Consider the following 27,708-nt stretch of genomic DNA (forward strand, 5'->3'; position numbering starts at 1 on the left):
GGTACCATAGTGACGGGCACGATAGAGATGAGAAGAACTGACTTTTATTGGCTTGCCTCTTCATTCCAGGGTCCCTCCCCAGCTTGACACCTGTTCCCCCAATCACCCCCCACACACACTCACAAAGCTCCCAGGTCAGTAGGCCCAGGAGAGAAGAAGGCAGGGCCCTTGGTAAGTAAAGCAGATGAAAAGAAAAGCCTACTCTCTTTTCCCTCCCTCTCAGTCATCTCCCTCTCCCTTCCTGCCTCCTTCCTCCCATTACCAACAGCAATTATATTCAAGCCCAATAATTACAGTAACAGCAACAATAATCATCATTTATTGGGTTTGTTTTTCTAGCTTTTTAACCTCCAAAAATATTCTCCAACCTCTTGTTTGTTTTAACATCAATCTCTGGGGGAGATTTTTACAGCTGAGGAAGCTGAGATCCAGACAGGACCGCAAATCACAGGTAGAGTAGATTTACCGCAGCTTGTAAATATTAACAAACAAGGTGAGACTCAGATAATACTTCAGAGGCACTGAATTGCAAATCTTGGTTTCCTGGGTCATTCCTGAGTTCCTACCATCCTTGGGATGTATTCAACAGCTTTTTGGGGATCCCGGCAGAGCTGAGAATGAGGCTGGAGACGGCTTCTTCAGGCCCAGGTCAGGGACCGAATGCTGGGATAGGACATTTCCCCTCTCAGGATTGCTCTTGTGAATGGGGCTGTGGAGTGGAAGGCAGGAGAACACCTGGGGAGAAAGGCCTGTCTGGCCTGAACCTCCCTTGCCTATATCATGCCCCTCTGCTGGCTGGAGAAAAGGTTCCTCTCTGTGTCAGCTCTTCCCAAGGGAGGGGCTCTCTGCTGAGCATTTGGAGGAGAAAGGAATGAAGATCTATTGGGGGGGCAATCTGTGGCCTCAGGAAGCCCCCCGCCTGAGGGGGGAGTCACAGCCCCCGTCCTCATCCAAGAGCAGAGACATCCCTCTGAGGAGTGCAGAGGCTGTCCTAGGGCCTGGTTCTTCTGGGAAGTCTGGCCCCTCCTCCCCAAGGGTGGGGTGAGAAGTTGGGATTCCCAGAGGTCCCCATAGCCCTCAGTCTCTAAGCAGAGTGTCTGTCTGGGCTCAAATTCCCTTTTCTCCAAGACATGGGGACCTGGAAGCCCAGGACCCCCACTGGGGTCCAGACAGATGAGAGACGGGGAGAGCAATCATGAATTCCCCCTGCCTCGGTCTGCTCTGTCCCATTAAAAGAGAGGTAGGAGGAGGAAACTGAGCAGATTTGCTTCCCAGATTCCATCTAGAAATGTAATGCCAGGGATCCCCCGCCCACCCTGTTAGGACAAGAGGCCAAGCCTCCCTACCGCACCTCGCAAGCCCCCCGCCCCCCAGGAAAACCTGAAGTCTGGTTACACAAAGCATGCTGCCCACTTTCAGGGCTCTTTTCAGAAGCTTGAGGGCAGGGGCCAGGTTCTATGCCACCTGACACACATTCTCCATTTCAGTGTCCTCTGAACTGGACTGGGAATCTTTCTTCTGGGGCTCCACCCCTTCCACCTCCTCCACCTCCACAGTGCCTGTGAGGATGGCCAGTCGCTGGGCCAGGGTCTTGGTGTCAGGGAACAGGATAAAGTTGTAGATCAGCGAAGCCAGGACAGCCCCCGTCAGGGGTCCCACCCAGAAGATCTGAGGAGGCAGAAGTGGGTACCCTGCTCGTGAGCCGTCAGGACCATAGGGTGGTTTTGGGACCCCACCTGCTTCCCAGTGTTGACTTGGTCTCCCAAGAACCCTGGAGCTATCTACGTGGTGGCAGATTTGAGAAGCACAAGTCCTGACCTCCCACTCCGAGTGCCCGCAGGTGAAGGGACCTTGCCTCCCACAGGGCTGGGCCAGGCTCCCCGCCACCCCTGCCTCTCTCTTCTCGCCTTCCCATTCCAGCCCAGAACCCCGGCTAGTGCTGTTCCTGTCCCTGCTGGTGTGTGTGTGTGTGTCTATTTCTGTTTGTCTTTTTCTTTATCCAAGTTTGGAAATTGGTCCAGCTGGAAGGAGTGAATAAGGAAACAGCCAGGACTTGAGGCCTGGGCCAAGGCTGCAGCTCCTGCCCTGGCTCATTTCTTGCCAGTCCACTGGGTACCCCAGACTTTTTGAAGCTGGAAAGAAAGGATACTGGCCCCGGCCTTCTGAGCTTCGGGAAACCTCCATTGGGGGTCAAGATGGTCTGTGGCAGGGGGACTTGTCTCCCCAGGTGTCTGTGGTCCTCCTGCTGGTGAAAGTCCCTATTGCCACTGGGGCCCTCTCCCTTCCCCTGGCTGCCAGCAGAGGGTCTCACCCAGTGGACTGCGAACTTCCCGACGATGACAGCAGAACCAAAGGAGCGGGCTGGGTTCATGGAGCAGCCGGTGAAGTAGATCTGGGGAGTGAGTGCAGGTCAGGGCGTGAGGAGGCTGAAGGCAGGCCTGGGAGGGGACGGTACCCTCCACCATGGCTCAGAGTCCCAGCCCCAGACTTGGCCTCTGCAGCACCCTATCCAGGGCCTGGAGTGCGGGGCACAGCCTTGGCCCCAAGACACGAGGGCTCAGGGAAGGACACTTCCTCGCCTTCAGGGCCCCTGCAGCCTCCCCAGGGAGGGACCAGTGGGTACATGGGCCCGGTGTCCCCTTTGGCTCTTACCCCAATGAGGTGGCCCACTGCCACAGAGGCTCCAATCGTGGCAGCTGGGGAGCCAGTAGTCTGTCTGCTGTCGGTGGAAGCAAAAACGCAGAGCACAAGCTGCAGGGTCAGGACTAGCTCCACTGCCACCACCTGGCCCGTGGAGACGCTGCTCCGGACCTGTGCAAGGGGGTTACACTGCAGCCAGCGGGCTCTGCCCGGGGCTGGTGACCCCTTGGGCCTCATTTCCTCACTGTAAGGGGTGAGACGCCTCGCCACCGCCAGTCCCAGGACTTAAGGAGCTAATGGGCTGAGGAGAGCTGTGTGGTGGGGTTCAGGTGAGCCCCAGACACTTGCTCCCTGCAGAAGCGAGTGGCACCCCCCACCCCCGACTCCACGGCTCGGTTGGGGCCAGTGGTTCAGGGAGAGGCGGGGGCCCAGGACTGGTGGGAACAGGAAGGCTGGGGCAGCTAAGATGCACGACGCACGTCTGCAAGCTGCCTGGCTGGGAGGGGCCGTGGGTAGGAGTGGAAGGTGGGGACTCAGGGAAGTAAGTGGAACACAGATGATTAGAGGAATCTGGGGGAGTGAGACAGGCCTCAGGGTGCTGGGGAGGGAGGAACAGGGGACAACAGAGGAGCGGGGGATGTGGGGCGGACCCGGGGAGGTGAAGTGCGTGCAGGGTCCCCTGCCGCTACCCACAGCTCCACCTCTCCCCACCTACCCCCACCCTTAAGTGCCTGGTTCTTTTCCGACTCCTGTCCCTTAGTGTGGCTTCTTCCTGCTCCCCCTGTTCCTTGCACCACAATCCCATTCCTGCCCTCCCTGCACTAAGGCCACAGTCATTCCCCTGGGTCCCAGGTCCCAGCCCAGAGCAGGTGTGGAGCACATGCTCTGTTACCTCCCTGTCCCCTCTCCTCCAGCCTGGCCCTCCCCCCCTTTCCACCTGTATGGACCTGCTCCCTCCCCCTCCCTGCACCTACCACGTTGACCCCAAAGGTCTCTCGGATGTCCCCAGGCGTCACCCCGTAAAGCAGAGCAGCCCCCGCGGTGGCCCCTGCCAGCTGGGCAGCCACGTAGGCCACAGCACGGGGCAGGGAGATTTGGGAGCCCACGAGGAAGGCCAGCGTCACAGCAGGGTTGACGTGGGCCCCACTAGCCTTCCAGGTGATCTGCACGATCACGGCCGTGGCCAGGTTGAAGGTGATGGCAATCTGCAGCATAGAGGGAAGCGCCAAGGGCCATCTCAGAGCCGAGCCCACGCCAAAGAACACGTACAGCCCCGTGGCCAGGAACTCGGCAAACAGAGCCTTGCTGATGGTCGTCCAGAGCCGGCACACCAACATCTTGGCCAAGCTGCGCCTGCCTGACTCCATTGCGTCCGGGTCCTGGTGCCTTTGCTCCCGGGGCCTCTGTTTCTCTTCCCTCTGATCTCCTCTGCCTCCTCTGGTCTCCTGTCTCTGGGCTGCTCCGGCCCCAGCCTGCAGCTCTCTACCACAGTGCTGCTGCCCTGAGGACTGTGTGGTCAGACTGGCAGGGGGCGGGCTGCCAGGGTTATGTGCGTCTGGGTGGGGGGGAGTAGGGGTGGCATGAGGGGTGGCTCTCACATGCCCGCTCCACCCTAAGCTCACCTGACGGCTGGAGGAGGGGGCCCTCCCCGGGCACTGAGCTGGAACCTCCCAGGAGTTTTCCAAGCTGGACAGGCCTAACTCTGCTGCGGGCAGACGCCCAGCCTCAGGGGCCACAGGGGCCGGAGTAGCGCGGGCCATGGGATTCCAGGGCGCTCCCATCCCCGATGTCAGCTTAGACAGAGCAAGATCACTCAGATCCCCAAGTCCAAGGCCTGCTTCAGAGGGCCTTGTGCACTCTCCGCAGCACCTGTTCTCCCGGCCCCCTTTGCCTGCAGGCTCGGCCTCCAAGTGGGCTCATGCTATTCTGAGCCCCATAAACCCAGATGTGAATGAAGCTCTGTCCTCCATTCCCACCTAAAACCCCGCTCACTGAAAGCTGATATGAACAGAGTCAGCTTTACTGAGGATGTGTGGGCCTGTGTGGGTGCGGGGGGGCAGATGGAGGGGGTGTTTATTCCACAGCTGATCAGTGACACCGTGGCAATGGGCACCTCTGCTGCCCGCCAGCCAGGAGTTTCCGCTGGCCCTTCACCCACTTCTGCCTCCTTCTGCCTCCCCTCCCCCAACTCAGCCCTTCCCCTTACTTCTCTGCTCTCCTCCTTCTCAGGGGCCAAAACAATCCCTCTCACGCCACACAGCGTAGCTTACTATTTTTGTGGCTATGCTGACCCTAAGGTTACCCATGCCCTAGGCTCTGCCCTTTAACCCCCAGCAATATACCAAGGTATTTTCTCAAATAAAAGTGTTCCTGCCCTAAGAAGAACCTGCCGAGCTGTTAAAATAGTACACTCTTCACCTGTTCACCACATCTGGGTGCCCTGACCTCACCCCCCGCCATATCTCCCTGCCCAGTGGTTGTCCCCTGGTGTCCTCAGGCTCCCCAAATGCCACCTGTCTCACAACGAGATCCTCATCTCTCCCTGTGACCCCAAAAGCACTCCTCCTGTTGTCCCCAGCTCAGTTGGTGGCACCTGGGAGGCATCCTTGACCTCACCCTCCCGCCCCCATCCAGCGAAGGCAGCAAGTCCTACTGATACTGAATCCTAAATCTTTCTTGACTGTGCCCTCTTCTTGCCACCCCTGCTGCCCTGCAGCCTTTAACCATCCTCTCTGTCTTCTCCCTTGCTCCGCGCCAATCAATTATCCACGCTGCAGCCTGAGCGATCTTTCTAAAATGCAAATCTGATCCTGCTGCTCCCTGCTAACGTCACTTTAAAGCCTCCCGTCCCCTCTGTGAGCTCCGTGCCTGGCCTACATGGTCCTCTGGGATCCTGCTCCTCCTACCTCACCTCTCCCCACTTTTTGCCTTGTCCTTTACCCTCTGGCCTCACCAAATGGCCAATGGTTCTAGAACACTCCATGCTGGTCTCCCCTTGGGGGATGCTCTCTCCTCTCCCTGGAAAGCCCACCCCACGTCCTTTGCTTGGGTGAGTCCTATTCCTCAGGCTCAGCTTTGATGTCACCTCCCCCTTTCCTGGGTGAGGGGGCAGGAGCCAAGTTTTGTTCATCCCTACATGTAACGTCTTGCACAGGGATTTGCTCACTGCTGCCAGTAAGGTCCTCAATAAATATTTGTTGAATGAATGAATGAGTGAATAAAAGCTTCTTGGCCTCCTGGAGGCAGGTGACTTTCATGTCTGCTTCATTTCAGCTGGCTCTCCTTACAGCCTTATACCTGTCCTCACCTGGGACTGGGTCTTCTGAAATCTTCAAGTGAAACATCCCAACTCTGACCACAGGCTCTGTCCATCCACCCTCCCCCATTTCAGTCCCAGTCACATTCTTCCCCAATGTCTCCCCCAGCCCCTTTCTGTTCATCCAGCCATCCTGGCTTGACTCTACCTTCTCCAGCCAGATCCCCTGGCATCTCACCTCAGTGCCCTCTGTCCCAGCTCCCTGTTCTCTGCACCCCGCCCCCCCCCAACCGTGTCCCTCCATCCTCATTCTTCTCCACACCCCTCTGCCCCCATCTGCCCTGCTGAGCGCTGCTGGAGAAACTCACCCAGCCGTGCAGACTGCCGCCATGACAAGTCCATGGTCTCTGGCCTCAGTAGGGGTCACAGCTCTGCTCAGCAATCCTTACACCACACCGTCGCCAGGCGGCTCTCTCCCCATTCTTCTAAGCTCTACTTCAAACCTTCCGTACTCTCTTCAAGTACCCTACCTTGCTCTGGCTTTCCTCCGGCAGATCTACTTGCCTCCTGTCCTACCTAGAAAGTGAAACCAGCTGGCAAGACTTCTTCCCATCCCTCCACCCCACCCTCCCCCCAGACGCAAACTCACCTGCAGCTGCCCCATGCCCTCACCAGCTTCCCTTTGACCCTGAAGAAGAGGCAGCCCTTCTCCTGTGTCTGCGTCAGGGGGCCCCTCCTTGTGTTCTTGTCTCCCTTTGAGCAACTGGGGCCCTCTCTTGGCCATTCCTAGCCTCATCTACGATTTTCACTTCTCCCTCTCCTGGCTGCTTCTTTATAATGTGCCTGGGTAATCACGGAGTAGTGGAGAGACCATGGGTTTAGAATGCCTTTCCTCTTTGTTTCTCTTTCAAGACTTTGCTCAAGTTCAATTCCTCTATGAAGCCTGCCCTAATTTTCACCTCCAGGAGAGTCAGGGCAAGCTTTGTAGAGAAGCTAGGCTTGGGCAAAGCCAGTGGCTACTTCTGGCTTTGACCTCCTCAGTGCCTCCACTGTTCCAGTGCAGACTCCCAGGCTTGCCTGGCATGAAGGAGTCTTTCAAGAAATGCTCAAGATTGAAGGAATGTAGTGTGAGTGACATTCCTCTCTGGCCCTGGGGTTGGGGGGTGAGGGTGGGGGGAATTCCCTGCCTAGGGGCTGTCCCAGGGAATCTCCCGGGCATCTGTCTCCTTCCCTCCCCTCAGACAGGGTCATACAGGGCCTGGGGACAGACACCTGCCGGTCCCTACATCTTACCTAGCCTCAGTTTCTGCACCTGTACACAGGCACCAAACAGCAGTAATGCCTGTCTGTTGAGAACCTTTGATAAGACAAGAAAGTGAAAGCATTTGAACACTGCCACATATTCTGTACCCCTGACCAGTGCTTAACTCCTGTGACCTCAGCTTTCCCACTTTTAAAATGGAGATGTTGGGAATTCCATGGTGGTCCAGTGGTTAGGATTCTGAGCTTTCACTGTCAGGAGCCCAGGTTCGATCCCTGGTTGGGGAACTAAGATCCTGCAAGCCACGTGGTATGGCCAAAAAAAAAAAAAAAAAAGGTGGAGCTGATAATTCCCACCTCCCTAGGAGAGCGTCCCCCAGTCAGAAAATGTTGGTTATTAGGACTGTCACCTCCCTTCCCACTCCAGCGAGACAGCTGTGAGGGCCGTGCTGGGGTGGGAAGGGTCCAGGACAAGCAGAACCTGAGGCCCCTGCTCTGGGCCCTGGAGACTGAGAGCCTTAAGTGTAGTGGCAGCCCTGGTCTCCAGTTGGCCTAGAGCAGAACCTCCTGGGGCCCTGCCTGGCCTGGAACAAGGTCCTTCACCCCCTGAGGACAGGTGGACATTGGCCAGGACTTGCTCCAGCTCCAGCCAGCATGTCCCTGGACCCAGCCAGTCCTGGGCCCTGGTAGCACGCTTTTGAGGTCACTCTTGCTCCAAGAGCTTTTGTCAAGCCCCACACCTGGCTGCCTACAGCTGCCTGTCAGGGGGCTGTGTGCTCTTAACCTCTCAGAGGCCTGTCTCTGGGCTCCCCAGACTAGCGGGGTGGGCGTCTCTGTGGGGAGATGTGTGTGCATGGGCACGAGGGGCAATGTGAGCTCTGACTGAGGTTCTCTCTCAGGGCTTGGAGAGGATAGGGGAGCAAGAAGGAGGGGAAGGAGGAGGGAACTGGAAGAGATGAGAAGGGACAATAAAAACATGACAGAAAGGGAAAGATTCAAGGTAGTTTCCCTTGTATCCCCTCACCCTTCCCCACAAAATGGTGGAAAGAGGAAGCTGAGGCTCAGAGCGGGGCTGACAGAGCCGACCCTCCCGGCAACCCCTCCTCCTGTCCATCCATCTAGACAGCAAACCCTCTGTCTGTTCTCTGCATGACCCCTAGTCCTCCTCCATCTTTCCATCATGTCACCATGTCCACCTTCCTACCTGGTGAAACTGGCAGCCCCTGGGCAGAGGAGGAGGGGAAGGGGAGGAAGCCTCCTACAGGAGAGTCAAAGCTCTTTTGGGTTCTGTCTTCAGGTGGAGCAGAGGGTCAGAGGGATGACTGAGCATGTGTGTGCCTGGATATGACACACACGTATACCTCGCTGAGAACACGTGGGGCCAGGCAGCTGGGTCTGGTCCCGAGCGGCCCTGTGAGAGGGAATGGGGGACGGGCGATGTGGCTCTGCACACACGCGGAGTGAGCGGTCTATGCCGAAAGACGGAGCCCGCTGGGTACAACCGAAGATCCTTGCGGAGCGGCGGTAGCGTGTGCGGGCTCGTGTGTGCGCAGGTCTGTGTGAGCCCCGGACTCGAGCCGCGCGGGGAGGATCCGACACCAGGGAGCGCAGCGCCCTCTGCTGGCCAAACTGCCCGGCCCGCGGCACCTAGTCAGCCCCATATGCCCTAGGCGGACCCTCGCCCTCGGACTGGCCAGTACCTCCCTCGGACTGGGTGCCCCGCCCATCCCTGAGGGCCTGTCCCTCATAGGCCCACCGTTCACCCCGTCATGCTCCCCGTGGGACCCGTCGGAGAAAGGAACCAAGTTGCTGGGCTGGATGGAGAGGCCTGCCTCCCAGTCACGGCTGTGCCTCACTTGAGTCTTGCGTGGAAGTCTTGCGAGGAGGTCTGATAATCTCGTCCACAACCGCCGGAGGAGGAAGCTGAGGCTCAGATTGGGGTTGAGAGAGCCGACCCTCCCAGCAACCCCTCCTCCTGCCCACCCATCTAGACAGCTAACCCTCTGTCTATTCTTGGTAGTCCTCCTCCGTCTCTCCATTCTGTCACCTTGTCCACTTTCCTACCAGGTGAAACTGGCAGCCCCTGGGCGGGCAGAGGAATCCCTTCTCTTCTGTACAGACAGTGGGGTGAGGATGGGGGGCTGGGGGTAGCTGCTTCCTGGTGGCCCAGGGAACCGAGGCCTGAAAGACTCCCCAGGGCCCCCTCTCCTCCACGCCGCATCTGGCCCAGACCCGGGACTTGGGGAAGAGGAAGCGCGGCAGCGGTGGATTCGGTGGACGAGGTCCCCCCCTGCTGGTCGGAGCTGGCACTTGCGCCGGGCTCTTGGGTAGGGGCAGGGGTGGAGGCAGCGGGTGGGGGACCGCTCCTTTACCGGGGCTTCACACACACTGCCATTTGGTGTTTACTGCAAGCCGCCAGGCAGGCAGGGCAGGGTGCCAGCTGCCGCTACCATTTACATATACTAGACTCAAGTTTGGAGGAGGGCTGGGGAGTCTGCCCCGCCTCACCCCCAGCCCCTGGGACTGACCCTGGCCAGCCACTGTCTATAGCTTCTCCCATCGCTTCTCAGTCCATCTCCTGGCCCTGCTGGCCCCTCCTCTTCTGAGGCAAAACTGAAAACCACGGGGGAGAGGTTCCCACACCAGGCAGAGGCGCGAGCTCGGGTTTAAAACACTCTCGGGAGAGCAGAGGCCCAGAACTGCGGTGTGGCTGGGGTCCCAGCTGTGGACGTGCTGGTTTTTCTTCACACTAGCAAATCGAGCCCTCGATCTGAGGTGCCTGTCCCTGTTTGCACAAGTGTTTCCCTTTTATCCATTGTTTCATTTTATCCTCATAACAATCCATGAAATGGGTACAAGTATCCCCATTTTACAGATGAGGTAATTAAAACTCAGACAGCTTGTGTTATCCAAAGTTGCACAACCAGGTTTGAACTCAAAGCCAGAGTGACTCTGATAAGGAGTCGTGTCCTGAGCTGTTGTGTGCCCCTTTCGCCACAGAGAGCGGCCCAGCCCCAGGAATCCCACTCCCTCCCTTCATCTGACCCCACAACGACCCTGTGAGGAAAGCATTTTTTATCCTCACTTTATAGCTTAAGAGATGGGAGGCTTAGTGAGTTGAAGGGGGTTTCCTAAGGAGTGTCAGTGGCAAGGGGACAAGGGCGGGTAAGGGCAGAGCTACAGGCCCAGAGGGGAAGACGGTGGGAACCACGGCTGGCAGAGGCTGGGCTGGGTATGGCTTCTGGTAGGGGTGGGGGCAGGGGGCTTCTCCCTCTGAGCACAGGCGCCCAACGTGGCACATTTTTGGCACACCGAGGGGCAGAGAGGGGAGTCCGGGACTGTGTCTCCTGCCCAATGACAGACCTGGCTGGTCACCCCATCGGCATCTCAAGGGGCTGCCGGGCCGGTTCACTTCTGCCTAGCACACCCTGGCACTGGTGCCAGGCCCTCCTCAAGTGGCAGGGACTTGACATAGCTGAGGAGGGAGGGGCAAGCAGGCAGGCAACTCGGTGAGGACCCCTCCTTCTCTGCTCCCACTGCCCCCCTCCTGACCTCTAGCTCTGTTGCTACATTTGGTCTCTTTCTCTCTCTCCCCCCAACCCCGTCTCTGACTCTCTAAGCCTCCCCTGGCCTCAGCTTCCCTGTCTTTCCCCAGAGGATTGTGGAGACTGTGGAAGAGGGTGTGGGATGATGAGGAGGAGAGGTGATGAGCCAGAGTATCCTGAGGTGAGGCTTCTGGAGAGAGACGAGGCCGAACATGAATGTCAGTGGTTTATTGGGAAGCCTCCACCCCTAACACCAGCAGCCCTACCCCATGCATCCTTGAGCAGAAATAAATAAGGTGGCATGTAATGAACCAGTTTGCCTCCCTCCTAAAGAGCTCTGGGGAGGGTCAGCCTCTGCTGTCCCAGGGGCTGGGATCCCCCTGGCTCTTGAGGAGGGGCTGGGGAGAGGGAGGGCACACAGACTGCCAACCACCCCTTCCTGGCCTGGCCTGGGGCAACCTGCAAGCTTAGCACTGCGTTCACAATGCCTGAGGTCTGACCTCGCTGCAGCAGTCTGCCCTGTGCCAGCCCCCAGCCCCTGGCCCCCGCCCCAAGAGTCCCAGCCTGGGCTCCTCCTCCCAACTCTAACCGTTCAGCCTGGGGAGCCAGCACCTCCTCCCCAGCCCAGAGGACCCGGCTGCGGGGGAAGGAAGCTTGCTGTCCTATATTTCTCTTCTTTCCCCCTGCGGTTCAGGGGCCGAGAGGCTGGCCCCCACGTGATGCTGGTCACTGGGCAGTCAGCTCCATGGTCTTCTTCCGCTCCTCTCGCTGCTCCTCCCAGTCCTCCTCGGGCTCGTACGTGCCCTTGACGATGGCCACACGCTCACTCAGGCTCAGGGCGTTGGGGGAGAACAGGTAGAAGTAGAGGATAGCAGCCAAGGCAGCCCCCACGATGGGCCCCACCCAGAACACCTGGTGGAGACAGAGCAGTGTCAGTGGGCCGAGCCCCAGGCCTCAGAGACCAAGAGCTCCCCCTCCAGAGGACAGACCTATGGGCCTCTCAGAGGAGACAGACAGAGAGACTTGCAGACCTCCCGAAGGAAAGACTTCTCCCCACTTCAGGGACAGATATACTGACACCCCACTCCCCAATGACAGGGACATGGACCACAGACACCCAGATCCTCAGAGGAGACAGACATCTCCAGAGGGACAGGGCCCCGTCAACCCCACCCTAAAGAGAGACAAATGAACCTTCAGAGGGAACAGACATGGAGATCCTCGGAGAGATGAACAGAACGCCTCTCCCTTCCACACAGGGATAGAGACAGACTCTGGAGAGCTCTCAAAGGAGATGACAGACAGATTGTCCAGAGGGACAGACCCACAGGGAGGAAGACTCTCCCCATTCCCCCAACAGGGACAGATAAATAATACATCAAAGAGGACAGACACATGGGCCCCCTGCCCCCCACCACCCAGAAAGATGGAAGCAAAATCCTCAGAGAGCAGCACTGGAGTACAGATCCTTTTCCCTTCCCCAGAGGGACAGACACACAGTCAGTCCCTCCCCTCAAACCAGGGTCCCCTGTCTAAAAAATCTACCCCCGCCCCTGTCCTTGTTCCGGCTGCATCCCCTTCTCTCTCCAGCCACCCCCAAGCTCTAGGCCCCCATCATCCAGAAAGTTCTGTTAGCTGTCAGCTGCTAAGGCTGGGTTTCTAGGCCTTCATTGCCAGGGAGCCAGGGGAGGCCCAGACTCACCCAGTGCGAGGGGCTGAACTGGTTCATGATCACTGCGGGGCCGAGAGAGCGGGCCGGGTTCATGGAGCAGCCAGTGAAGTAGATCTGGACGGAGAGAGGGAGGTGGTGAGGAGGGCAGCATGCTTGTCTACTCCCATCTGGCCCAGACTCTCCCCGGGTCCCCCAGCAGTTCAGGGGCTCAGCCAGGTCTCCAACTGTCTCCCAATTCCTAGGCTGGTGACCTCTCCCTCCACAGGTTCCTACGGACCCCTCCTCTCCTCTCTGTCCTGTGCTTGGGCTTGGCTTCCTGCCCCCGTCCCAACTCCCACTCACTTCCATCTTTCCTCAGACTGGAGAAGGTTTGAGGGGATCAAGTCTGGGCCAGAGTAGAGCAGCTCCACTCCAGGCCTTAACTGCCAGGCTCATTGGTTCAGAAGGTACTCCCCATTATTTGCCCCAAGGGGCAGCAATGCTCACCCCCACTAGGTGGCCCAGTGTGACGGACAAGCCAATAGACAGGGCTGGGGAGCCCACAGGGCTGGTGCGGCGGGAGTCGGTGGAGGAGAAGATACAGATCGCCAGCTGGAAGGTCAGAATCATTTCCACCGCAACGGCCTGGCCCGGAGTTGTGTTGTTGTTGAGCTGCAAGGGAAGGGTGTGGTAGAGACCCTGCCTTCTTCTGCCTCTATGGCCAGGGACTTGGGGGGATGGGCTTTTGGTCTCCAGGGACATCTAGAGCCTGAGCAGCTGGAAGCCAAGCCCTGTCACATCAGGGAGGTCATCTGCTGAAGAGACTACATACTTCACAGTGAGCACAAAGCTTGGAACGCAAAGCTGTGGCTAAAGGGCAAGTGTGACGGGAGCTCTTCCTGGACACAGGCCTGTCACTCGTTCTGCCCAGTCCCCAATCCCCACAAGCTGGCATTTACCCTCCCTCCTATGGGCAGCTGCCCAGTTTGCTTACGGCACCCCCCAAGCCCGCCTCCCGCCTGTGCCTGACCCGCTGCCAGTTCCAACCTCAAACCCGTCTCTCTGGCGGGGCTGACTCACCGCTTGACAATGGCCGAGAAAATCCTCCTCTGTGTTTGATTAATGAACCCAGTTTGCATGGGACATAGGGGCTGAATCTGGGGCTGCGTGCGGGGGAGGCAGCAGCGGGCCAGGAGCAGGAACCAATACTCATCAGAGACTGCATGCCCTGGCACCACATTAGGGAGTTCACAAGCACGGTTTCTACCCGTAACTCCCTGACCCCTGCTGTTATGGAGGAGTCCCACGTAATAGTCCCTGCTGTTACGGCCATTCCCACGTAGTGTGAGTGAGAAAAACGAGACCCGGAGAGGCCAGGGTCACCGAAGACAGCATCACAACCCACCTCTCTCCGATGGTCCCATGAGACCACTCCACTGAGGAGCACACAGGAGCAATGAGGCGCCCAAGAGGACAGAAGAGCTCAGAGGTAAGACAGGCAAAGAGAGAGAAGTTTTGGGTAAGAAAAGAGGGGCAGTAGGCAGGCACCAGGAGAGAGGCCAGCATGGGGCAGCACGAGGGGGTCAGGCAGAGGTGAATATGAACCACAGGAGTGGGCTGAGGGGCACACACGGAGATTCATCTTCCCGGCCTTAGGAGGCTGTGACCTTCCTGGCAGAGGTGTGCACTGGACCACTCTGTGGCACCCATTCGGGAGATGGGGCTTGGGGGCCAGGTCCAGAGCCCACCACAGGGTCCCTGCCCCACAACCAGCCCCGTGGGCACTCACCGCGTTGACGGCCAGATTGCCTCGGGCATCGCGCGGTGCCACCCCATAGAGGATGCCAGCCCCGGCAATGGCGCCCACCAGCTGGGCCACCACGTAGAAGGCTGCCCGGAGCAGGGAGATCTGGTTGCCCAGTAGGAGGGCCAGTGTGATGGCGGGGTTCATGTGGCCACCGCTCACGGGCCCCAGGGCCTGGGCCATGGTGCCTATGGCCAGGCCGAAGGTCAGCGAGATCTGCAGGATGGTGGGCAGCGCCGACGGCCACTTGAGGGCCGAGCCGAGGCCGAAGAAGACGAGGATGAGGGTGGCCAGGAACTCTGCGAACACTGCCTTGAGAAAGGCCGCGGAGCACACCTCCTTCTTCATGGTCTCGAGGCAGCAGCCCCCGCAGGGGTCGCACGTCGGGGCGGCGGCGCAGCGGGCCGGGGGGACCGGCTGCCCGGCGCCGAGCGCTCTCCGGCGCCCGCGGCGTGGCTCGCCTCCTGGCGCGGGCCCTGCGGGGCGCGCTATATACAAGGCAGGCGCCCCGCGGCGGGGCGGGCGCGCGGGCGGGGGCAGTGGGCGGCTCCCGCACCCGGCGGCCAGCACTGCGCGCTGGGAGGGAACTTCAAGGCCGCCGCGGTCTCGCCGCTGACCCAGGCCCCGCGCTCCCCTCCCCCCCGCCCGGGCAGCAGCCCGCCCGCTCGGGCCACGTGACCCGGCTGGCGGTGTAGACCCGTCGGGCTGCCTGGGACCCGCGCATGGTGCGCTTCGGGCGGCTCCCGTGCTCTACTCCGCGCTGCCTGTCCCGGGCTCCCCGGGAGACTTTGTCGGGTCCGGGCTCTCTCGTCCTACCGACCTCCGGCCGTCTGCCTCCGCTGGGCCTTGATCTCCGGCCATGGTCTTCCCCTTTTCTTCTCTTCGGGCGCTGGGTCCAGCTCCTCCATTTCCTCCTGCGACCTGGGCATCCTGACCCGGCTTCGCGCCCGGCAGGGTTGGAATGATGCGCTTTCTTGAGGACAGCGCCGCCGCCATCCAGCTCCCTACCGGCCGGTGGCAGGGGCGGGCGGCGGGCAGGGCCGTGCGGGGCGGTCCGGCCATCGTGGGCCTCTCCCGCACTTTGCCCGGCAGGCCTCCAGGGTTGGAGAGGGGGCGTTTTGAGATAAGTGGGCACCGTGCCAGCCTGCCCTGGACTCAGCCATCCAACCTACTCTCTCTATTTCACCTTTCCTCATCTCTTTTACTCTCTATGACTTTGTCTCTACATCCTTTTCCATATCTGTCTCTCTTACACGTGGTTTCTTTTAGTTCCCCCAAAGTCAAGTCCTCCTACCCCTGGACTCGGTGACACTTCCTTCCAGTCCCGTTCCTCGCCCCCCTCCGACCTTGCCCCTTCCCTCTGAGCTCCCAGCTGCTTTCCACCCACCCCTCCCACCCTTCCCTCTTCCCACCCCCAGGTTAGGCATGTGGGGAATGAGGCTGGAGGGCCCTCGAGGGCTTGGAAGAGGGGCAAGGACCCACCGCCAGGATTCCAGGAGTGGAGATGCACTAAACACCCCACCACCACTACCATGACATGTCTTTGGGAAGCACTCAGCACAGTGCTTGGCACAGAGTAAGGCTCAATAAAGTTTCCTCAAGTTGTGACTGTAATGTTAAAACCCCCCTGAGGGCTCTGTGTGGAGCGAAGCGAGAGGGTGCAGCAGAGGGACAGAACAGGTGCTCCTCTGTCAGGGGGCTGAAGGGAGGGGCGCGGAGGGAAGCCAAGGACCTGGAGGAGCGGGATGTGGGCCCTGTGGCAGCTAAGATGCCAAAGAAAACAGGGAAGGAAGAAACCTCGCTATTGTTCCTGCTCTGCCCCGGTTTCCTGCTGGACCAGCTCCTCCCCCAGGTCTCTCCTCTTAAGGCAGGAGGCCTGTTTGTCCCTTCTGCCATGGGTCCTGGGGCCCTGCCCCTGGCAGAGCATGGCAGCTGTATTCAGGATCTTCATCTGGGCTTAGGGCTCAGGGCTCTGTGGGCCTGGTTCAGACTGGTACAGACTGGAACAATGACCCTCCATGACCCCAGAGGCCTTTGGGGACTAAGCCCTTTCACTGCTGAACTTGCCTCCAGTCTGCCCCCTTCCACCTTCTTTTTCATCCTCTCTTTTCAGGCACTGTTGTGAATCCACACGTGGAGTGGGAAGGACTCGGCAGTGTCACCAGGGGAAGGAAGCTCCTACTTGAGGATTTGAGACCAATCCTTTACAGCTAACAAATGGCTTTGGCCTCCACTGTGTGATTAAATTCCGAGCTACCTGTGAGGAAGATCAGACTGAGAGGTTCTCCCTTGCCCAGGGTCACACATGACCTGAGATGGGACCCACGGCGTTGTCAGAAGTGGCCTGGTGTGGCTGAAGAAGGAGACCCTATCTGTCCAGATTGCTCAAATGGGGGCAGCTGGTTACATCTCCTAGGCCTGTGCTTAAGGCCCTTCCACCTCTCTCTAACCATCAGGGTCACTCTGTCCCCAGGTTGTCACAAGAGCGCCTACATGCTGGAATTATCTTTGCCCTGAGCACTTGGACCCTTCCCTGCCACAGACCCAGAGGAATGCTTCCCTGGGACCACTCTGGGCTGGGAGATGGATCTCCCCATGTGTGACACAGAAAGTTAGAATCTCTCAGGGGGAACCCCTTCTTCCTCTCCTGATATTGGGCCCCCTTGGTTCTTTGGGAGCAGTTTCTGGTTGAGGGTAGAAATGGTAGGGTAATTGGCAGCGGGTGATGCTGCCAGGACTCCACATATCCCCAGGTTTGGGGAAGAGTCATTCATTCATTCCACAAAGACTTATTGAGCACTTACTATGTACCAGGCACTGTTCTAGGCACTGGGGATATAGCCATGAGCCAGCAGACAATGTCTCTGCGTTGTGGAGCTAATATTCTAGTGAAAGGAGACAGACAATAAACAATGGACATATTGAAATTATATAGTACGATAGAATGTGGTTAAGTGCTATGGAAAAATAGAATATGTTATGGGAAACTGGTTCTTTGCACTTTATTATTATTATTTTTTTGAACTATAAATCCCATAGATTTTTTTTAAATTTTATTATTTATTTATTTATTTTTGGCTGTGTTGGGTCTTCGGTTCGTGCGAGGGCTTTCCCTAGTTGCGGCAAGTGGGGGCCACTCTTCATCGCAGTGCGGGGACCGCTCTTCATCGCGGTGCGCGGGACTTTCACTATCGCGGCCCCTCCCGTTGCGGGGCACAGACTCCAGACGCGCAGGCTCAGTAGTTGTGGCTCACGGACCCAGCTGCTCCGTGGCATGTGGGATCTTCCCAGACCAGGGCTCGAACCCGTGTCCCCTGCATTAGCCGGCAGATTCTCAACCACTGCGCCACCAGGGAAGCCCTGCACTTTAAATGGTTGTCGTGTGGGTCTTATTGAGAAGGTGACATCTGAGGAAAGACTTGAAGAGTGAAGCCGAATCTGGCCTCTGTACCCCAACGTCAAATTAAATCTCAGAGACAGAGTTTTGGGTGAAGTAGAAAAGAATAGCTCTATTGTTTTGCCAGGTAAAGGGGGACACAGTAGGCTAATGCCCTCAAAACTGTGTGTTCCACCCTGGGGGGGCCTGTGAGGAGTCTTACAGTCCAGGGGCGGGGTTGCTGATAAGGATCAGGGTGCATGCAGGGACCGCATTCCTTCAATCCAGAGATCATCTGGTGTCAGGTTATGATGGGCGAACTGTGACCCTCTCTGGAATGAAGAGTGCTTCATCACATCTTCCATCTGGTGAGGGTTTTAGTTCTTCCCAAGAGCTCAAAGATAACATTATGTGTATATCCCTTGAGGGGGAACCAGGACCCTGCCCTCAAGGCTGTACTACTGTTTCTTGACTGCTCCTTCCTTGTCTCCGTATCCCTTCCCTTCCCTGATTAGCAACTGTTTGAACCTGCCCTTTGGAACTCAGAGAAGGGGACACAGAAAGGCTTTTGTGCCCAGGAGCCCCACAGGGTCCTGCTTGGTTTCAAGAGGAGAGGGAAAGAACCGTGCACGTATCTGGGGAAGAACCTTCCAGGCGGAGGGAGCAGCCCGTGTTGCTGAAGCAGGAGAAAGGGAGGGCAGAGAGTGGTAGCAGTGGGCAGACCTTGTGTGTCACCTGACGGACCACAGGCTTCACTCGAAAGAGGGAGTCATTGTGCAGGGACTAGCGTGGGCTGACAGAGTTTTAACACAACGCCTCTGTTGCTGTGTAGAGAAGAGATGGGAGGGGCGGGAATGGAAGCGGGGAGACGGTGGCCTGCCCCTGAGTGTGGGTGCTGAAGGTGAGAGCGATGGGATCTGGATCCCTTGGAGGTAGAACTGACAGGGTTCCCTGGTGGAGTCAGGGTCGGGTGTGAGAAGGAGGAGTCAAAGATGACTCAAGCCTTTTGGCCTGAGCAGTTGGAAAGATGGAGTTGCCATCAGCTGGGACGGGGAGGACTGTGCAGAAGCAGGTTTGGGGAGACGAGCAGAAGACCAGTTTTGGACATGTTGAGTGTTAGGCATTGTCCTAGACCCTAGGGTCCCTGCCCTGACTTCCCAGCATGGTGCTACAGCCAGCACGAGGGGACTGAAAGGGGCTGTCCTTTGCTCTCTCTGGAGGACACACAGCCGGCCCATGTCCTGGTGGCCTCCCTGTGGTACCATCTGGGTGACAGAGCCCAGCATGCCCATGTTGGCCAGGTTGACAGTGGGAATTGGCCACCAGAGTTCTCCTAGCTGAGCTTATTCAGCACTGAAGTCCCCTCTGCACCATCCCTAGCAGCAGCTCTGGGAAGCTCATGACATGCCACAGACCCCAGTCTGTCTTCTGGCACCTTGGACTGCACGGACCGTTTCTAAGTTGTGAAAGAAACAGCATTTATTGACCAATGAGCATTTATTGAGTGTTCACTGCGTGCGGAGGGAAGATAGAGAGGAGGGTGCCATCCAGGAAGCGGAAGGAGCCCTGCCCCCAACGGGCTCACAGTCTAGCTGGGAGGCACCGCCTAGATACAGAATCACAGCTTAAAAGATACAAAACAATATGGAAGCAACATGTGCAGGTGCAAAGTCATGTGGCACAAAGTGGGAGCGCGGAGGTGGAGGCAGCTGGGACCCAGTGGTCAGCCACTCCTCCCCTTAGCTCAGAGTCTTCTCAGTCTCCAGCTTGGGGACCTGAAGGTCTGTTCATCTGCCTCCATGCTTCCCTGCCTCTGTCTGGTTTGGCGTGTGTCTGATATCCACCCTCCTCCAGACTGGGTGCTCTTCAAGGGCAGAAACCAGCTCGTGTCTTTGTCATTTTCTCCCTCCCTGGCCACGGCCCTCCCCAAGGCCCCATGTCTACCACAAGGCAGCAGGCTGGGCTGGGCAGGCTGGGTTGTGTGCGCTGGTTTCTGCCAGGGGCTCCCAGGAGGGGCCTAGGATTGGTCTCAGCACAGACCTCGTCTCCTCTGATTTCTGAGTGGAAAGATCATGAGATTTTGCATAAGAAGGCCTGAGTTCAAGTCTTAGCTCTCTATACAGCTGTGTAACTTTAGACCAGTCTTTTAGCCTCAGCCTAAAATGGGAAGGACAGTATTTGCTCGCCCTATCTCGAGGGGTTGGGAGATAATTACAGGAGATGATAAGGGAGTGCTTTGGAAAAAGTAAAACCCAGCATGGCTGCTGGCTGCTGTCCTTCCCTAACCTGCCTGAAGTTTTAGGAGGATTAGATGAGCTAACGCAGGTAAAGCACCCAGCACAGAAACTGGGACACAAGAGATGCTTAATAGGTGTCAGTTCCCCTCCACCCCCATCACCTGAATCCTGCTTTGACCTCTGACCTCAGTGACCCCAAACTGGGCAATAGGGGCTGGAAGTGGTGGGGATCTCACATTTAGTTTGGGGGGGAGACGCAATCTTGGAAGAAGAACAGACTAGAGAGAAATTCTTGGCAACTTCTAGAGGGATCTGTTGGGGAGAGGTGAGGTGAGGATGAAATACCTGAGACACATCCAGGCTTGGCTCACAGCTCAGTACCTTGCTGCCTTTGAACTTCCAGAGCAAGGACACTCAGCTGCCAGGAGTACAGCCCCAGAAGTCACTTTGGTCTCTGACTCAACCCACTCCCCCGGTAGTGAGGCTAAGCGACTGTCATCAGCTGTCGGGGACTGGGAGAATCATCTCCATAGCACCTATGACCTTCTAACCTGAAGAGAGGTTTGTTCAAGGAAGACAGAAAAGAGCATAGAGGAGGTAGTGGGCATAATTACAGAGATGTGTTCCTCATACACAGTCAGTCTCTGAAGGGAGTGGAGGGCCCAAAGGGGCTGGAAACTGGTGCACAGTGGTGTTTGGTGCAGTGTGGGACAGACACAGATAAAAGCCTCGAAAGCATGGAGGCAACAGAGCATGGAGAAGGGGGCTCAAGGTGTGATTCTTAGGCTAGCTATTCGGCAGGCTGGAGAGGGAGGGTAGAATGGACGGTCTGGGTGGTGGGGAGAGGGGAGGGGAGAACAGCCAGTGTGTGCTCAGGGTTTAGAGAGGTTAAGGGGCTGGACCAGGATGGGGCCAGCCCCAAACCCACCTCCTGCCCGCACCTTGGGGCCCCAGGGCTCTCCTTTGCTTTGACCACCAACTAAAGGAGATAAAGGAGGCCAAAGGTCAGGCCTCTTCTGCATTCTCCCCCCAGGAATCAGAAATGATGAAATGATCCCAATAATGCATGATAATGGTATGAGGAATACAGTTCACACAGCATCTTTACATGCATCATCTCACTTAATCCTAGTTAATCTCATTTGAGAACCATTGCATTGGCCTGGAAATTTAGAAGCCCAGCTCTAGACACAGTCCTGCTTCTGCCTGGAAAAGTCATCTCCCTTCTTTGGTCCTGAGGGCACTAGGGTGCTCTCTGCACAGTAATGTCCTGTGGTGGGAGCCAGAAGGGAGGGAGCACCAGGGCTGGGGGGTGGAAGGGAGAGAGGGGAAGAAGAGCTGCTGCCTGGGGAGCGGGGCTGGCGGTGCGATGGGTGATGGAGGCGTGTTGCCTGGTGCCTGTGGTTGCGTGCCTGAGTGCCTTGCCCAGCCGGCCATAGGTGTGTGCTGGGCGAGAGGGCTCACTTGTGAAACTGAGTGTCTCCTTTCAAGAAGTGTCTAGTTGCAAATCTCCCCCTCTCCCAAGACAAAGCCCAGGGGCCTACAAAGGCCTTTTGTTTTCTCTGCCACAGTGGGAGGCTAATCTCTGAGTCTGGAGCCCCCCCTGGAGATGAGGTCGCACGCATGTACACTTGTTGGGCAAGCACACACACACATGCCTGCTTCCTCCTTGGGCGAGGTCCTCTCTTAGGGCAGGAAGGAGGTCCTTGGCCACTCAACCATCCCCCTGCCCCGCCCCAAACCACGGCCCAGAGGCCACTTTGGGAGCTGTTCTCTGGTTGATACCTCACTACGTCTAGCAATGGGTCCTGGCAAGTCTTAGGACCCAGTGCTTCCGCTTGGGGAAATTTTCCAGAAGGGGCAGGGTAGGGGTTGGATATCAGGGCCTCCCTTCAGCTCTCTCAAAGTGGCCTCCATACCCTCCTCTTCCCTTCTCCTGGGAAGCACACTTAGAGCTCCTGGGGATGAATGGCCAGAAGGACTCATCCACTGCAGAGGAAGTGGATTTATTGCAGGTGGAGGAGGGAGGGGTCCAGAGGGGAGCAAGAGGTGGCCAGCCATTGCACACTTGCATCACCACAGGCATACCTGCTTACACTCAGGAGCATGCACAACCCCGCACCTGGGGACAGAGAGGCACTGGGGGATGAACGCGCATAACCTGATGCCCCATTCCCAGACCCCGTCCCCCGCCGCCCACCCAGTACACTGCGCAGGCTCTCCAGAGCCTTCCTCTGCCCTTCCTCCCCAGCGCGGTGCCCAAGTCCCCAGCTCCCTGCAAGGCGCCACGGGGTCGACTACTCGACTAGTCGCTGCCCCGCAGCCTCAAGGCAAGGGATCTGCCACGCTCACCGCTATCCCCGCCCTGGCTTCGGCACGTCCTGGAAGCAGCTACTCTGCCCTGGGGGCCGGCTTCGGACCTGGGGAGAGGGGCTCCGGCGGGGCTGGCGGGCGCTCCCCCGAGCTCCCCCGAGCCCGGCCCAGGCGCTCAGGCCTTGCTGCCCCGAGGCAGGCTCTGCGGCGAGTGCAGCTCCACCGACTGCCGCCGCCGCACCTCGCGCTCCTCCCAGTCAGTGTCGGGCTCCAGCCCCTTCAGCACGGCCAGGCGCTCCGACAGGCTCTTGGCGGGCGGGAACAGGATGTAGTTGTAGAGGAGGGAGGCCAGGATGGCGCCGACCAAGGGTCCGATCCAGAAGACCTGGGGGCAAGCGAGAGGGCGGCTCGCGGGAGTGCTCCTCTCCGGAGTGCTCCTCTCCCGCTTCCCGTTGAAAGGGGGCCTCACGCGGTGAATGTAATCAAACGCGTATCCATGTAGTTATCAATGACTAGTGAGCAACTGGGAAGACTTGTTAATGGGGGCTAATGGTGCGAATTGGAGCCGACTTCCCCGGGTGAACTTGGACAAGTTACTTACCTTCTCTGTGCCTGTTTCCTCACTATAATAAGACGTACTTTCTGGAGTTCTTGTGAAAAACTAAATGAGTCAATATTTGCAAAGCACTTAGAAGAAGTCCTGGCACATACTAAGTACTAGATAAGTGCTAAATAATAGAAATATGTTACGTAGTATAAATATTACCGTTTATCGAGTTCTAAGGCACTGCGTCATCTGTTTTACACCAGTTACCTCACTTAATCTTTACAAAAAGCCAAAGCAACAACTGCTCTTATCCTCATTTACAGATGTGGAAACAGAGTCTTTGGCGTCAGACCTGAAGGGTGGACCCAAGACTCCACGGGGCCCCAAGAGGAGGACTGTGGAGGGTTTGCTGATCCCACCCCAAGCTCTTCCAGCCAGATGGGTTTCTGGGGGAGGGGAAGGCAGGGAGGTTTCAGCCATTACCCAGTGGTTGTCAAACTTGCCGGTGACCACAGCTGGAGCCAGAGAGCGGGCAGGATTCATGGAGCAGCCAGTGTAATGGATCTGCAATGGGAGGCAGGGGTCAGGGAGGGGAGGGAGGTGAGGAGGGGACGGGGCGGGGGGAGAGTCTCTGTGCCTCTCTCCAGTGCTTGACCTCAGCCTAAAGGGAATCCATGCGATGGACAATTGAGTTCATGTTATATTTACAGGGCTCGCTATTCATTTGAAGCTGGAGTGATATCTGTCCCTTTGTGGTATATGGGAGTCAAACCCTCTGGGGTGTGTCCATGTGTCTTTCCCTCTTGGGAGTTCTGTGTATCTGTCCCTCTAGGGTCTTTGTGGCTCTCACTTTTGGGCGTTCTGTGTATCCGTCTCTAGAGTGGTCTGTGTGTCTGTTTCCTTGCGGAAAGTCTGTGTGTCTGTCCCTCCAGGGATGCTGGAACCAGTGGCCATGACCTACCCCGAGGAGGTGGCCCAGGACCACAGAGAAACCAATGGAGAGGGCGGGGGTACCCAGGTTGTCTCCACGGCGCTCATCCGTGGAGGCGAAGATGCAGAGCACCAGCTGCAGGGTCAGGAAAAGCTCCACAGTAACGGCCTGGCCAGCTGTCGAGTTGTTGCTGAGCTGGAGACAGAGAGGGGGCGGGGGGGACACACTGAGCATGCTCCCCACTGGTGCCATCTTCCTGCCCACCTGCAGTCAAAGCTCCAGATAGGCTTCCGGGCAGCAATCCAGAACACCAGGGCTCACCAGCCGCCTTAGTCCAAACTACTGATGGCTTCTTCCTGGGCCATGGCACAAAGGCAGGGGGATGCACCCTACAACTGCTTGTGGTCCCCAGGCCAGAGGTAGGGAAACTGACTCCATAGCCCATTAGATTTGGGAGCTGGGGTTGTGCGCCTGCAATGTGAAAGGAAAAGGATGCTGAGATCCAGAATTTCTGCTTCCTGAAGAACAAGGAGGGAAGAGGTTTTGATAGCAGCAGGAAGCTTTAGGCCAGGTAATAGGAAGACCTTGCTCTCTATTTAAGCCATAAGATACTGGTGTAACGAGAGGCCTGCGGTCTTTCCTCCTGTGGTCAAAGGGCTCCCAGGAACAGGATCTAGGGGACGGTGCTAGTGTGCCCCCTCCCTCTGTGACTACATTGTACAACTCTTTCTTCTAACCTTTGCCTGTTCCCTTTGACCTTGCCTGTTCCGAACTGCATTTCAGGCCTCAATTTTGCCCTGTGGATTGGCTCCCTGCACATCCTACAGAGGCTGAGGTTGGGGTGCTGGAGCCCTGTACTGTAGTGCCTCCACACCCATGTGGGGTGCCCGTGGTCCCAGCAGACCTTGCCTTGGGTAACAAGAGAACTTGGGGCTGAGCAAAGAGGCGATTTCATAACTGGGCTGCACCCAGTACTGGATTTCTTTCTGGGTTTTGTCATCTTATGCCCTACATCCTGCCCTCTGGGTCTGGGCACTGCACTGGGCGGAGCTGTGATAGTTCTGAGCTCCCACGATCCTTCTCCAGGCCCTGAACCCCAACCCCGGGTCCTAGCCCTCAAGCTGGCACCCTTGGGTCTCTCTAGAGTCTAACTTCAACCACCCCCTGTGCCCCCCTCCCCCCCGGTCTTCCAGTGTCAGAGCCTATAGTGGGCGGCAGTGAAGAGCTTTGAAGGCAGACACTTTGGCGCTTTTGACTTGCTGTGGGGCCCTACTTATTTCAGCCTCAGTTTGTCTTCCTGTAAAATTGGGATAACAGAATGGATCCTGGAGGACTGTCTGGGAAACAGAAATGACAAGGGCAGACCGCAGCTCCACTCCCACTGGTAAACAGTGGATCTAAGGGAGACACTGTGGATGTGGGTTTGGTGTCAGACAGCTCTGGGTCCACTTCCAGGTGCTGACACTGGTTCTGTGACTTGAGTCAATTAAATGCTGAACCTCAGTTTACCACTCAGGGTGGAGAATCACAGAATTCACCTTACAGTCTTGTACCTAGAATGAGATGAAATCTGGCCTAGCACGAAGCTGATGCACATCAATGGTAACTTCTTGGTGGACAGACTGGCTTTTCCAGTGACCTCAGAGGACACTTGGGACAGCCATGGGGGTCAACTAGCTCTCACTAGCCTCAGGACAAGTCAGTCCCGCGGCTGCCCCATTCCAGCCAGGAAGGTTCTCCCCAGTCCCTCAAGATGGTAAATGCTGAGCAGTAACTTGGGGGAGTCTCCTCAGACCCCTCCCTTCTGAGGGCCCTAGTCAGCTGTGAGCTGATGGAAGAGCAGGAGGCCATGTCCTCATGGCCCCTTAGCACTCCCTTTGCCCTGCTATTAGAGGAGGTTCCCTAACCACACATTCTTGAGACTTTCTTGGCCATGCTCTCAGGAAGTTCCTCTCTCAGTCTAACTAGACCTCATCTTGCTGTAAACTGAACTAATTTCATTCTCAGTGGAAATGGTCAGATTTCTCAGTCTGTCCACCACCATGGCCACTCTCGCCTTTTCTCCACCTTGAGCTCCCAGCCTGAAGATATTTTCCATTTTGAAGAAGAGAGAAGTTCTCCAGTTGGGATACCCCTGCCCCTTGCATGAGGAAGGCCACCTGTGCAGAGGAGGGGATGGCCACAGAGACTGTGCAGGACTCTTCAGAGACATCAGAGCTCTTATCCAGTGGCCCAGGGATAGAGAAGGCCAAGAAATGCAGGAGACTGAGGCACAAAAGAGGCACTTGCCGTCTTGGCTTGGGATGGGGGATGGAGCAAGAGCTGTGTTGAGGGGACACAGACTGTCCCTTCCCACCCATGCCCTCAGATGCCCAGGCCTTTCAGAGACCCAGGAGAGGGGGAGGGTGGGGGTGGGGAGGGGGAAGGGGCTGCGGCGTCCTTCTCAGCTCCCAAAGTGCCCAAGGCTCCCGATTAGTCACTGTTCATGGAATCAGCAGTTAGCTCATGGGCTCTGGGGACCTTCTCCGAGGTCTGGAGAGACCTTGCCCCTTTAGCTTTGCCCTGGGTTCTGGTGCTTTCTCTGGTATTGACAAACTGTAGGACTTTTAGCCTGTCGCTCCCCTTCTCTGAGCGTCAGTTTCCTTGTTTGCAAAACAAGGCTTAGGTGGTGGCTCAGGAAGGGGACGTTGGTGGGGTGGAAAGATCCTGGGTTTTGCAGTCAAGCCTGGGTTTGAAGGCTGGCTCTGGTACTTCCCCTTTTTGAGCCTCAGCTTCCGTGTCCTTAAGAAATGGATCTTCTCATCCTTCCCTCGCAGGCTGTTGTGAGGTATCAACGTGTGGCTCATGAGGAGCCCCTGCTGTGAGGCCTGCACACAGTAGATGCTGAAGAAATGTTGGGTCTTCTTCCCTCAAGAAGATGCTGGGGACTAGCCCTCTGAGGTTCCTTCCAGCTCGTAAAGCATGTCTGCTCTGGGACCCTGCCCTCTGCCGAGTCCTAGCGCAGCCCTCACTGTAATGCAGGTACCAAGTCAACAGAAATCTTGATGCTCCTGTTCCTCCAAGAGGCTCAGGACAGAAGGTACCAGTAGACCCGTGTGTATCCAGCCTCTGCTCTGACATTACTGCTCCTTCTACCCTGACTCTCCTATGGCAGCTGTGTTCCTGGCTCTCGAATTTCTGCCCCTCTCCCATACACCCACCCTCCCTCTCTTTCTGTCTCCCTCTCTCTCTCCCCACCCAGACCCTCACCCAGATCTGGTCCCTCCCATGTCATCCTTTATAAGAGACTCCCCAGGATCTGCCCCTGTGGAAAGGACAAAGTTCTGGCTACTCACAGCATTGACTGCCAGGTCCCCTCGGATGTCTGGTGGTGTGATCTCGTGGAGCAGAGCGGCCCCGGCCACGGCCCCCAGCAGCTGGGCCGCCACATAGAAGGCAGCTCGGAGAAAGGAGACGTGGCAGCCCACCAGGCAGGCCACGGTCACGGCAGGGTTGATGTGGGCCCCGCTGACGTGACCCAGAGCCTGCACCAGGGTGCCGATAGCCAGGCCAAAGGTCATGGCAATCTGCAGTACAGAGGGCAAGGCCTGTGGCCAGTTGAGAGCCGAGCCGAGGCCAAAGAAGACGAAGATGAGTGTGGCCAGGAACTCTGCAAACACCGCCCTGGAGAAGGCTATGGATCGGAGTTCCCACATGCTGTGGAGACTTCCGTGGGCTAGTCCAGTGGCCTCAGGGACGGGAAGCTTGCGGCTTGCTCTCTCTCTCTCCGTCTTTCTCTCTCTTTCTCAGGGTCTCTGGGGAGGCTGGTCATGGGCATTTATAGGGTTTTTCCAGCCTGGTTTTGGACACGTGAGATGGAGGTGGACTTTGGGCCAATACCTCTTCTCCCCTGTGGCTGCCTCCTGCCCCCGCTCTCCACCCCTGCCTGCAGCATGCCTATCACCCCATCTTGGACTTCACAGCTGAATAATGTTCCCCATTAATGAGCTCCAGATAAGGACTGACGTCCCCTAGTTTTCCGTGTTTGTTCCCTTGGTTACCCCATGGCTGCTGCCCCAGGGCCTCCCCTGCCCCCCCCCCCGACCCCCGTCCTAGGGGGATTCTCTAGGGCATTGCACTGCCAAACCCCTCTCTCTGATTCAAACTGT

The 27,708-nt window shown here is 57.5% G+C and overlaps 3 protein-coding genes across 3 annotated transcripts; all 3 read right to left on the reverse strand.

Annotated features, from left to right (window-relative positions):
• Positions 1-315: 315 nt before the first annotated feature.
• Positions 316-6,287, reverse strand: AQP6 (aquaporin 6). The gene is made up of 6 exons (XM_007179332.2): positions 6,265-6,287; positions 4,263-4,345; positions 3,615-4,195; positions 2,653-2,811; positions 2,312-2,392; positions 316-1,668 (listed from the first exon to the last, which is right to left on the reverse strand). The coding sequence occupies exons 1-6, from the start codon at positions 6,285-6,287 to the stop codon at positions 1,456-1,458; spliced, it is 1,140 nt and encodes a 379-aa protein (XP_007179394.2). The 3' UTR covers positions 316-1,455.
• A 4,627-nt stretch (positions 6,288-10,914) lies between these two features.
• AQP5 (aquaporin 5) lies at positions 10,915-14,633 on the reverse strand. Its single transcript, XM_007179331.2, has 4 exons — positions 14,142-14,633; positions 12,860-13,024; positions 12,404-12,487; positions 10,915-11,613 (listed from the first exon to the last, which is right to left on the reverse strand). Exons 1-4 carry the CDS (start codon positions 14,502-14,504, stop codon positions 11,428-11,430), a joined length of 798 nt encoding a protein of 265 aa, XP_007179393.1. The 5' UTR covers positions 14,505-14,633; the 3' UTR covers positions 10,915-11,427.
• Positions 14,634-19,118: 4,485 nt separating this feature from the next.
• Positions 19,119-27,329, reverse strand: AQP2 (aquaporin 2). The gene is made up of 4 exons (XM_007179330.2): positions 26,896-27,329; positions 23,591-23,755; positions 23,113-23,193; positions 19,119-22,467 (listed from the first exon to the last, which is right to left on the reverse strand). Exons 1-4 carry the CDS (start codon positions 27,253-27,255, stop codon positions 22,258-22,260), a joined length of 816 nt encoding a protein of 271 aa, XP_007179392.1. The 5' UTR covers positions 27,256-27,329; the 3' UTR covers positions 19,119-22,257.
• Positions 27,330-27,708: the final 379 nt, after the last annotated feature.

The sequence above is a fragment of the Balaenoptera acutorostrata genome, chromosome 11 (assembly GCF_949987535.1).
Source record: "Balaenoptera acutorostrata chromosome 11, mBalAcu1.1, whole genome shotgun sequence".
Classification (NCBI taxonomy): domain Eukaryota; kingdom Metazoa; phylum Chordata; class Mammalia; order Artiodactyla; family Balaenopteridae; genus Balaenoptera; species Balaenoptera acutorostrata.

Excerpts from the sequence above, each read along its gene's own strand:
- AQP6 (XM_007179332.2), bottom strand. The coding sequence starts at position 6,287 with ATGGCGGCAGTCTGCACGGCTGG. Across the intron at positions 4,196-4,262 it reads CCCCCTCCTCCAGCCGTCAG|ACGCACATAACCCTGGCAGC; the intron begins GTGAGCTTAGGG and ends CCCCCCACCCAG. Across the intron at positions 1,669-2,311 it reads GGAAGTTCGCAGTCCACTGG|ATCTTCTGGGTGGGACCCCT; the intron begins GTGAGACCCTCT and ends CTGCCTCCTCAG.
- AQP5 (XM_007179331.2), bottom strand. The coding sequence starts at position 14,504 with ATGAAGAAGGAGGTGTGCTCCGCGGCCTTTCTCAAGGCAGTGTTCGCA. Across the intron at positions 12,488-12,859 it reads CACTGGGCCACCTAGTGGGG|ATCTACTTCACTGGCTGCTC; the intron begins GTGAGCATTGCT and ends CTCTCCGTCCAG. Across the intron at positions 11,614-12,403 it reads AGTTCAGCCCCTCGCACTGG|GTGTTCTGGGTGGGGCCCAT; the intron begins GTGAGTCTGGGC and ends TGTCTCCACCAG.
- AQP2 (XM_007179330.2), bottom strand. The coding sequence starts at position 27,255 with ATGTGGGAACTCCGATCCATAGCCTTCTCCAGGGCGGTGTTTGCAGAG. Across the intron at positions 23,194-23,590 it reads TCCTGGGCCACCTCCTCGGG|ATCCATTACACTGGCTGCTC; the intron begins GTAGGTCATGGC and ends CTCCCATTGCAG. Across the intron at positions 22,468-23,112 it reads GCAAGTTTGACAACCACTGG|GTCTTCTGGATCGGACCCTT; the intron begins GTAATGGCTGAA and ends GCTTGCCCCCAG.